Genomic DNA, 12,065 nt, shown 5'->3' on the forward strand with positions numbered 1-12,065 from the left:
GTATCTACCCCCTTTGTCTTTCTTTGATGATTTGAGTGTAAAAGTAATCATTTCATTTAACTTGTTTTCTAGACCAGTTTTTTAAGCATTCTTTTTCATTTATATTAAAGTCAAAGTGTACATATTAACTATATCAGAATTTTGAGGATCTCTTTCTTAAACACATTAAATTAAGTTTTAAAGTTGAAAATTCCTCCCTGGCCGGTTTGGCTCAGCGGTTAGAGCATTGGCCTGTGGACCAGAGAGTCCTGGGTTTGGTTCCCGCTAGGGGAACATACCAAATAAATAAATAAAGTTGAAAATCCTTGTTTGGATGCTTGCTGGCCTTGCAAGTTCAGGAATAGAGAATTAATATTGTGCCATTTTTGGTAGCTGTATGTGCTAGTATTTTAATAGTAATAAGTCCTTTGAATTTGACTGTTGAGTATATGAAGATACCATTTATTTTATTTTATTTTTTAATTCTCACCGAGGACATTTTTGCATTTATCTTCAGATAGAGTAGGGGAGAGAGAGGGAGGAAAAGAGAGAGAAACATCGATGTAAGAGAGACACATTGACAGGTTGCCACCCACATAGCCCCAACTGGGGCTGGGGACGAACTGCAACCTAGGTACGTGCCCTTAGTGGGAAGTGAACCCGGGACTCTGGTCTGCAGGCCGACACTCTAACCCCTAAGCCAAACTGGCCAGGGTGATAACATGTATTTTAAAAGCCTATATGATGGTAACTTTTGCTACCCACTTAGAAAGGTGGGCATGTTGTGTTAATTAAATAATTTGCCATTTCTCTTTATTGATTTTATGTATTTTTATCCAGGTTGCTTTCCTGTTGCATCTTTGACGTAGTTTCCTAGACCTTGCTCCATGATTAACTCAAGAGTGTGAAATGAAGATGGAGGAGGCAGTGGGAAAAGTCGAAGAACTCATTGAGTCCGAAGTCCCACCAAAAACATCCAAACAAGAGACAACTAAGGAGGAAGATGGATCTGTAGAACTGGAATCTCAAGTTCAGAAAGATGGTGTAGTAGATTCTACAGTTCTTTCTTCAATGCCCTGCTTGTTGATGGAACTGAGAAGGGACTCTTCTGAGTCTCAGTTAGCATCCACAGAGAGCGACAAGCCAACAACTGGTCGAGTTTATGAGAGTGACTCCTCTAATCACTGCATGCTTTCCCCTTCCTCTAGTGGTCACCTGGCTGATTCAGATACGTTGTCTTCTGCAGAAGAGAATGAACCGTCCCAGGCAGAAACAGCTGTAGAAGGAGACCCTTCCGGGGTGTCTGGTGCCACAATTGGGCGCAAGTCTCGGCGGTCCCGATCTGAAAGTGAAACATCCACTATGGCTGCCAAGAAAAACCGGCAGTCCAGTGATAAACAGAATGGCCGAGTTGCCAAGGTGAAAGGTCACCGGAGCCAAAAGCAAAAGGAGAGAATCAGGCTACTGAGGCAGAAACGGGAGGCTGCTGCGCGTAAGAAATATAACCTGTTGCAGGACAGTAGTACCAGTGATAGTGACCTGACTTGTGACTCAAGTACAAGCTCATCAGATGATGATGAAGAGGTTTCAGGGAGCAGCAAGACAATCACTGCAGAAATACCAGGTAGAGGATGTTTTTTAAACTGACTGTAGAGCACCTGATGGCGTTTCTCAGCTGTCAGGCTCAGTTAAATGAGTGACACTTGAAAAAATCCAGGAGACCTGCAGCTCTGTGTAAATTTGAAGACTGCAGTGTATTAACAAGACATGGCCAATTTAAAAAACCTGTTCTGAGGTTTTCAGTGCACTTTAGCACATTAGCAAAAAATATTTAAATGGTTAATGATAGGGACAAGATTATTTTTAAGTAATGGAATTTCTTTCTCGTGTCTCTTTCTCTGTAACACATTACCTGAACTTCCATCATTGCCTTTTTTTAGCACTGCTTAGGTTTAATACTCACTGCTCAGCATTATTACTAAGTACATTATCCTCAGGAATAGGCACATTGCTTTATTATATAGCCACTGCACTCGAGCTCATGGTGTCTGAAATAACATGTTTTATCTTTCGTTAAAATTTTCTAATAACTGTTTCTCCTAAAACAGTAGTTTTATGTGTTTTTCCTCTTTCAGTGCATGATAAGCTAGTTATTCTTCTTGCACATTTTTCTTTTCTAAGTTGTCACTCTCACTGAAAAGAATGCTTTTTTGCAAAATTTCCCCCTTACTCTCTGAAACTTTAAAAAATTTGATAGAAATCTGCTTGTTCAGCTTTTCACTGGTATAAGGGTTTAATTTATTACGTTTGACATACCTGATTTCTCCATATTATCATACCTGGTACTATGCACTACAAAGGCAGTCTTGAGATCTGTTAGTAGAAGAAAGATGAGGTCTGAATTGTTTTTAATTGGTGAGTTCTCATTTATTAAAGAGACTCTTATGATTGGGAACATTCTGTAAACTACATGACAGCATTGTTTACTACATTAAAGGGGGAAGTTTTGGTTTTCAAAGTTTTATGGGTGACCATGTTTTTCCTCTTAGTTTCCTGAAAGGTTTTTGTTTGTTTGTTTTTACACATAAAAACAACATATTGCTGATATATGAAGAACATTTGAAGAAAAAATATTGGTTAATTAAACCTGTAGCTAACCAAACTTATATAAACTCAACAAGAATGATTGGTTTTAAAGCACTTTATAGGTATTCAATTTATAATAAAGTCTCATTCATATGGCATATTAAATAGTTTTACAGTCATTAGAAATGCTTACTATTTTAATAGCTATTGAATTCCTATGGTAGTTCTTTGTGTTAAAATTAATGGGGAGGGGATTTAATTGAAGTTCATCAGTTGAATGCATGAGAGAAGCAGACTTTGAGGTTGTTCTAAAGCAGGTTCTAGGTATATTTCAGTTTTGCACTCATTTTTTAAGAAAGCTTTTAATGCCTGTAAAATTGTTCATGCATTCTTATGTTTTGCACTAATCTGTTAATCAAGATCATGATGGATCTCTTGATACAGTGCTTGATTTCACTCACTAAACAAAATTTGATGTAACTACCCCAATACTTTGCCTTTTTATGGGAAGGGAGAAGAAGGTGGATGAACAAAAATCTCTTTGAAGATAGACCTTATTGTAGAGGTAGCATGAGAAATATCTTCATGGGTAGTCTCTCTGTTTGGTTTACATAGGTTAGGTGTGCTTTGTTCATATTTTCCAAACCTCTTTACTCTTTGACTACTTTGATCAGTGTTTAAAACCTCAACATCATAGGTTTGTTTCTTGTCTATTCTGAATTGTATACTAACCAAAACCTCAAAGTAAATTATCTGGATCTATAAGTTAGTTTCTGTTATTCACACCATTTAGTAAGTTTTGGCTTTTGAAAATACGTCGAGTTTTCTAAGGTAATCATGGAGAATCAAATGGTATAGGTAAGGTGCAGGGTCGCTGCATGTATATGACTGCCTAGGTTGTGCTCTGCAGTTTCAGGAGGTGCTGTTCACGTAAGACAAATATGAATGGTCTTTCTAGAATTATGCAAAGCAGCAAAGATAGAACAGCCTAAATTTAAATATTAAGTTGAAATATCATTTCAACTGACCATATTGTTACCCCAGAGAAATTGTGGCATTGTGTATTTTTGATATAATAATTTGTACCGTTTCCTCAGTCACATGACTGGAGAAGGGGGATATACTCAGCCTTTTAATAGGGCAGTTGAAAAGTTGTGTAAATTATAAAGAATGGGATAAATTTTGAACTGACTTGACTGCAACAACATGGACATTCAGGTGAACCTTAAACTGGACATGCCTAACAGAATCTCTTAGATGTTGTAATTTGAATCCAGCTGTTTACACAGAATGGAAACCAAGAGGAAAAGTAAAAACTGAGATTCTTGCTTTATCAAGGTAATTTAATAATTCATAAAATGCTTCATTTAGAAGCTTTTGTTGGGCAGCAGCTTAAATGTTGAAGGAATTATGCTAAATGTTCCCTTATGCCAAATTTAACAATTAATGTGTTTTTTTTTTTAAGAGTAAAAATAAGTAATATATAGTGCATGATAATGCTTAATAATTGAGCTTAGGATTTGGACAACAGGTGTTTATGAAAACCTTTTTTTTAGTTCACAGTTAACTAGCGGGTAGCTTAGTATGCACACTGGATCATTCTCTTGAAGTTTTTGAAACTATATTACTGTTTTAAGAATGAATCTGTTTGGAGGTATCATACCAAGATAATTTTGGCAGTTCTTTCATTTGAGGATTTGGCGATGAGCGAAAATAGAGTATTTTGTAGCACATATTAATATAAAAATACTGTGTGGTGGTCTTGAGTGTTCAAGGCTGTTATCAAATGTCTCATTTATTTTTATTGATGATTTTTAAAATACTATTAATCACTCAGCAGTTTTACAAGAACATTTTTTTCTCCGGGGAGGGTGGTGGTGGTGGTAGGTATTTCTCTCTGTAAAATCACTTTAAGTTGAGACTAGATCTGTAAATTCTGCTTTTGCAGAAAATCTTGATTTGTGACTATGAATAATGGACATCAGACTTCATTCAGTTCAAAAAATTCTCTGAACAGACTAACTTATGTTCATCATCAGTGTACATGGCAGTGAGGAGAAGTTTTTTCAGTAACTGTTATTTTTCATAAATATTTACCCTAGATTAAAACCATAGGGTTGCTTCACTTTGTCTTGGCTAAAATAACCTGCTTTTGTTTGGTTTAATAGTCACCATATAAATGCCTACTTAGACTGCGGTTCCAAAAATAGTACCCACCTTGGTAGGTAAGGGTCAGTTGCCTTGTCTGGTTTGCATTTAGAAAATCTAATTGGTCTATTTTGGAGCATGTCAGGGAGGCTGTTGAAGACAGCTGTCTGAGATCACCTGAATTCTAAAACTGTGATTAGGACAGAACAGCTTAGCCCCATTGAAACCAGGATCTCACCACCCATTATTCACCATACACATTTGTACACTGAAATGCATCATGATAAGCTGTCATTTTACCTCACAGTTCTTCTGAGGTTGAGACTTATGCTTGATCAATTAACTCTTGCTTGGAAATTTAAAAACAAAAGTTTTTGAAGTAAATCCTTTGTAGACTTTTTGAAACTGGAAAACTGTGAAGCAGATTAAAACATTCATAATCCTGCTTTTGTTAACATTGAGTATGCTGCCTTCTGTAATATATAACAAAAATTAATATATTATGTATACATAATAATTCTTTTTCCTTTCCCTCTTAATTGCAATTTGAGCATTTAACAAAAACAATATTCTCTCTAAAATATATTTAAAAAATAATTTAGCTAAGAGAACTTTCCTAACGATGTTTCTTCGGGCTGTTTTTAGTTTTTGCTCTTATTAAAAAGGGTATGAACACTTTAAGGCTATTGATGCATACTGCCAGATTGCTTTTAAAGAATATACTAAGTTTATTCCATCTAGGAGCTTAAATATTTATTGTATTACATTCTTGCTATTGAGTGTTTTTTTAAAAATTGCTGATTTGATGGAAGAATTGTATCTTAATTTGCATTTCTTTGATCATGAGTGAAATTGAAAAATCATGTTTGGCCATTTATATCCTTTTGGTAAACAGTCCATTCATGTTCTCTGCATGTTTTCCTGCCACATTTGTTTTTCTTATAATTTTTGAGGGTTCTTAACCTATTGGGGATTGTATTACTTGGGAAAAATTTAATATTAATTTAAACAGTTGGGGTCTCATGGTAGATGATAAGACCAGAAACCTACACTGGGAATACTGCAGCCTTTTTCTTAGATTGAATATGAAGTGGCTAAAAGTCCTACATCCCCACTTTTATAATCTGGTAATATTTTAGGAGACTCAATAATACATTGATAACAAAACAACTGAGACGGAGTAATCAGGTGATAACTGCCTATTTTCAGTTTAGTAAATGCAAATGAGGTAGGTAAAATCCATGCAGTTTTCAATCTGGCCATATATATATATATATATATATATATATATATATATATATAAATCATCTGGGGAGCATTTAAAATTTTGGATGCCCAGGCCCCACTCCAGACCAATTATATAAGAATCTCTGGGTATGACCCAGGTATCAGCACACCCCCCCCCCCCAGCTTTTTGGCAATATAATTGACATATATATAGCACTATAAGTTTAAGGTGTACAATATGAATATCTGGTAAATGTTTATATTGTGAAGTGATTACCACTGCAAGGTCAGTTAACACCTTGTCTATCACTTCACATAGTTATGATGTGTGAGTATATTGAAAACTTTTAAGATCTGCTGTCTTAGCAACTTTCAGATAGATAATACAGTAAGTATTGTTAACTATAATCACCATGCTATACATTACATCCCTAGAACTTACTTGTCTTGTAACTGGAAGTTCATATCCTTTGATCACCTTCATTTGCCTTCCCTCAACCACCAATCTGCTCTATTTCTTTGAGTTCAGTTTTAAATTTCACATATAAGTGAAATTATACAGTATTTGTCTTTTTCTGTCTGACTTATTTCATTTAGCATAAAGGCATCAGCATATTTAAAGTTCTCCCAGTGATGACAGTCAGCAGCCAGGGCTGAGAACTCAGTTGAGCCAGTGATATTTTAAGTCATAGCTAAATATCAATTGTGAAACTGGTAGTCTGGTTCAGTTAAGTTCTGTTACTGCTAATGGGTATCAAATTCTGAACAGTGGAGTCTAGTTTAAAAAAATCTTATAAAAACCACAGCACAGTTCTATATTAATAAAAATAAGCTCTTTTACTCCATTTAAGTGATAATTTTAAAAGCATGCATTGTTTAAATGTGGTTTTCTCTATGCTACAATGTCCGGATAATGTTACCTTAAATTTAGAAGCTTTGATATCTTACTGGAGGCTATCCTTTGGCAATCTTGAATGTTAAAGCACCAAAGTATTATTTTCAGCATGCTTTTCTAACTTATTTCCTGAAGTGAGTTTACCTATATTAACTTTGTATATGCAAAAGCGTAAGGTTTGCTTTTGATATAATTCTTTTTTTCAAAGTAGGATATATCTTAGTATCAATAAAAGAACGTATGTGTGTTTAAGGTGAAAATATGGTCCTTGGTTTGGTATTTTGTTTTGTTTTTTTAATAGATTTAATTTTTTAGAGCAGTTAGGTTTACAGCAAAATTGAGCAGATGGTATACAAAGATTTCACATATACAGGTACTTCCTGCCCCCACACATGCGCAGTCTCCCCCACTATCATTGACTCTCACCAGAGCCGTAAATTTGTTGCAATCAATGAACCTACACTGATACATCATTGTCACTCAGATTCCATAGTTCACATTAGGGTTTACTTATGGTGGTGTACTATACACTATGGGTTTTGACAAATGTATAATTGATCCCTGTTTTTAAGATCTGGAACTGCCTTGCTTATCCATGTTTATTGCTGGTAGACATTTTTATGAGGCTGTGTCTTATCCAGCATAAGTATTTTCACATTTTCTGAATTCAGCTTTTACGTACCATTTTTCGTTGTTTGTTGAAAAATAAGCAATGCCAGAATCTGCAACAGATGGAGTAGCCAACAGATTTCCTGTCCTATATAATTAAGTTAACCCAGCATTAAAAATGGTAATAAACTGCTTAATGGAAGCTTACTCTTTAAATTCCACTTAGTCTTTCCATAAGTTAAATATACTGTCCTCTGGGAGAAAGGTACATCCTTCTAGAGGAAGTTTATGTATAAAAATGATTTAAAAAAATAACAAGAAAGGGGATGGAATAATCAGGGGGAAAGAAATAAGATGAAGTTATTGGGAAGGTTGTTAACAAACTTCATGAGGTTTTTCTTTGCTAGGTAGAATGGGGCTAGACATTTGTCTTATAGCTTTTTAGGGATTGAAAAGAGTTAGCATGATGGACTAAACAGTTCTCATTGTCTAAGAGAAACACTTAACACTGAGAATTGATAAATTTTTCTTTTGCATCTTCATAAAAAGCCACTATGAGATAAAGTGAACCATATTTTGAAAAATACCTGGGATTAATTATAATTGAGCATTTCATAGGATTGTCCTTTATATAAGACTTCATGATACAAGTAGATGGTATAAGGCCAAGATTGATTGATTCCATCAGTCATTCATTTATTCAGCAAATATTTGAACATTGGGAACGCAACTGTGAATGTGAAGTCCCTACCCTCATGGAACTTAATTTTTTTGTTTTTGAGAAGACAAACAATAAGTGCATTTATCATATGCTATCAGGTAGGAATATATACTATGAATAATAAAGCAGGATATACAAGATAAAGATAGACTAGGAATGGGATGGCAAAGCCATTTTAAATAGTGTAGTCAAAGTGGTCTGAGGAGGTAACATTTTTTTGTAGCTCCCTGAAGAAATGAAGAGCTCAGTATAATTATTTTTTTTGTAGAGACCCAAACCAAAGATGACCTGGCCTACTTCAAGGATAAAACAGTATATGTAGAGGAGCATATCCTAAACTGAATCCTATGAAACCAGTGTTCTACTGGATATTACTACCTGTATGCTATGCACACATTTGGGAAGTGCTGGAACATGTGGAAACAGGTTTCTTTACTGCAAGACAACTCAGGCATTAATGTGCTCTCCAGAGTGGGAGGATATGATTTGTAGCATATCACAAACTTAACCACAAAACTTGTTTTTTTGTTTTTTTTTTGAGGCATACCTTGTAACACCTTGCACAGACTAGACTTTGTAAAAAGCTGACTGAGAGATATACGTGGATTGTGTATATCCTTTATGTGGTTTTCCATAAGGAATTTGTAAAACTTAAAATGAGCATTTGATGAGACTGTCTGCTAAGAATTATTGTATACTGATTTATTATGGGTCAGCTGCCAAAACGACTTTTAGAATTTTAAAGTCAAAGCAATAAAAATACTCAAGGATATAGTGGTTCTCAACCAAAGGTTATACATTTAAATCACCTGGGGAACTTAAAACAAAACAAACCTACAATGCCTTGGAGCCCACCTAGGTTTTGGTATTTGTTAAACCACTCCTAGTTTTTATGTGTTTAGCACAGGGTTAAAATTACTGTTATAGATTAATAGTTATATAGTTACAAAATACGTGTTCCCAAGATACATAGAAGCTATGAAAAATGGTAATATCTTAGTTATTTTATTTTAGTTTGGTTAATTTAAGTGCTGCTTATCAATGTTTCATTTATATGGCTGTTCTTATTAATGCTTATGCTATTTTCCTGAATAAGCATGTCTTAATAAAAATACAATTTTCTGATAATGATGTTTTATCAAATGGCCTCAATGTCTTTAAAGCTGACTTCAGTCGTGCTGGGGGATCTGAAGGAGCGCCCAGGGAAATTCCAGAATTACTTGACAGGGGTGCTGTGTGTGATAGGAACTGCATAGGCAGTGTCCTAGAAGAGGCCATGAGATGTTTTTCCGAGATGCAGAGGCAGACAGAGGAGAAGTTCCAAGTGTGGATGGAAAAGTTAACTCGTCTTGACACTGGTGAAGAGAACAAGCCGCTACTGGAACCCAGGGAACTGAAAATGCAGCTAATTGGCCAAAGCGTTTCCCATATCACCCCATCAGGTGCTTACACGCAGATGCCTGGTTCCCAAGAACTGCCACAGAAGCCCTTTGATTCTTATGTGACTTGCCGGAATGTTGACGGTACATGAGAATTCCCAAAGACTTCTCATAGTTTTTCAGTTAACTTTGCTGAAAATATTTCAGAATAATCTTTGAATCTATCACAAAATTAATTGTGTTAACTATCTGCTTTTTGAATTATGTAAGAAGTAATATGCATTTGCCCATTGTAAGTTTCTTTTGATGATGTTTTAAAAGTTATAATAGTAAACCATTTCTTTTTAAAAAATTAGATATTCAAAACAAAGCAGAGTCTGACAGATATTAGCTTGAGTTGCATATGGTTGGAACTAGTATCATATTTATATGATAATAGCAGTGATCCTCATTTTAAAATATAAGTAAAATGTAAATAAGGTATAAAATAGGGAATCTTAGTAAATCCAAATGGGTAAGTAGTTTAACTCCTTTTAGCATTTATTTTCTATAAACTCTGTGACTTGCTTCTATTCCAGTGGGGGGAAATCACATAATTAATTTTATTCTGGAGATTATGACTAGATAATACTGCATGAATGTTTTTATGTCATTCTTCCATATATCACTTGATGAACTAGGCCTTTGTTCCTGGCCTTTAATAAATTATAATATTGTATTTGTATGCAGGAAGAATGAATGAATTTTTTTTTCTTTTTTGTGTTACGTGTCCCTAGCGGGAACCGAACCCAGGACTCTGGTCCGCAGGCCGATGCTCAACCGCCGAGCCAAACTGGCCAGGGCAAGAGTGAATTAATTTTTGAGCAAATAATATACCCTGTACCTACTGTGCAAGATACTGCAAGGAAAGCAGATTAGACTGGCATTTGGTATTATGCATGAGAAAAATAGTATTTTTCCTTGCTACATAGGTGAATTTTTATCTTGAGCTTTAATTTGAAGCTCAGTGCCTGAATAGCCTGGCGCAGACATCATCCAGTGAAATTGTTTGGTACCCTGTGATGTGTAAAGGGTACTCTAGAGGAGAGAGATGACATGGTCTCTATAAAGGGTATGTATTGAATGGATTTTTAAGTTACTAGTGGTTAGATGTATTAGCTAATGTACTACCAATTTAATTTTGTTTTCAGTTCATGGACTGAAAATAAATGGCCTTCAGCATGTTAAAATTCCCATGGAGTGTGTCAAAGGGAAGAAAATATCACAAGATTGAAAGTCTTACAACATACTTGTTTGTATATGTAGTTTAGGATTGGGAAATACTGGTATGGAATATTGTGAGAAACAGCTAAATTAGGATGAAATTTTTCAATAGGAATACATAACTTTGCTAATACTAACTGGTTTTTTAAAAACTGCTTTCTACTGGATTTACTTATAATAAAATTTTATTATTTCCCTTCAGATTGATAACAATCATTTCTCAATATGAAAAGGGTTAATTATTGTACTATTTAATGAAGTTACAACTTTGGAAAAAAATCTAATACTGTGTTTTATAAGAGGAAGGATAGGTAGTATATTTGGAGTTTCATATATAAATAATCAAGACCTTTATTTTAATAATTTATCGGTAACTTTACTCAGAAAAACTGTCACCACATTTTTATTCAGTTCTTTATCCAAATATTTGCAGCTCGTAATTAACTGTAATAGACTGAGCCTGTTTTTTTTTCTTTTTCTAGTTTGACCTGAAAAATAACTGTGATTTGGTGTTTTCTTTTTAGAACTTGGTGTATGAGAATTGGGAGTTATCTCTGCCCAAGGCATGTTAATATGCTCAGTTCTCATTTAAGGACATATGTATGAATTGATGAAAAAGACTGGTCATTGTGTAATGACTGTCAGATTTTCTTGATGTAAAATTTGACAAATGGAGTAAGGTTTGAACACCAATGCAATTCACAATAAATTTCTTGACATAATATACTAAGCCCTTGCATAACATTAGTATGAATTTTCACCATGAAACAAATAAGTTTATTATAACCAATAGATTTTTCTCTGAAATGATTGTGCAATACTTTTAAACTACTTCAGCTAATATTTTTTAAAAAGTAAGTTTTATACCAAGAGAAGAGCATATTGGTTTTGGATGACTGACCAAATTTTAACTAATTCCATAACCTTTACTTGAAATTGAGATGTTTTCAGGAAAGTTTGTTCTGTCTTCAGCTTTTTCCTGGGGTCACAGATTTTATTAGACATGGAATTTTAGACAAAAGAAAATATTAGTTTAATTTCAGCATGTTAACATGACTACTTTTCTATGCATGTATAAACTGCTTCAAGCATTTAACAGGTTTCTTTTTTATGATTTAGTAGTTGATGTATTAAGCATGTTCTGGAATGCTTTTTATTTTTATTTATTTATCTTCACTCAAGGACATTTTTGCATTTATTTTCAGACAGAGTAGGAGGGAGAGAGGGAGGAAGAGAGAGAGAGAGAAACAGCGATGTG

The 12,065-nt window shown here is 34.5% G+C and overlaps 1 protein-coding gene across 5 annotated transcripts in view; it reads left to right on the forward strand.

Annotated features, from left to right (window-relative positions):
- CUNH18orf25 (chromosome unknown C18orf25 homolog) overlaps nt 1-12,065 on the forward strand; it is an 83,701-nt gene that overhangs the window by 25,738 nt on the left and 45,898 nt on the right. For all 5 annotated transcript variants that reach the window (XM_036244265.1, XM_036244264.1, XM_036244266.1 and 2 more), the window contains exon 2: nt 820-1,603. In XM_036244265.1, the coding sequence (XP_036100158.1) occupies nt 889-1,603 (715 nt within the window). In that variant the 5' untranslated portion in view covers nt 820-888. The remainder of the gene's footprint in view (nt 1-819; nt 1,604-12,065) is intronic.

Source organism: Molossus molossus, unplaced genomic scaffold, assembly GCF_014108415.1.
Source record: "Molossus molossus isolate mMolMol1 unplaced genomic scaffold, mMolMol1.p scaffold_m16_p_6, whole genome shotgun sequence".
Classification (NCBI taxonomy): Eukaryota; Metazoa; Chordata; class Mammalia; order Chiroptera; family Molossidae; genus Molossus; species Molossus molossus.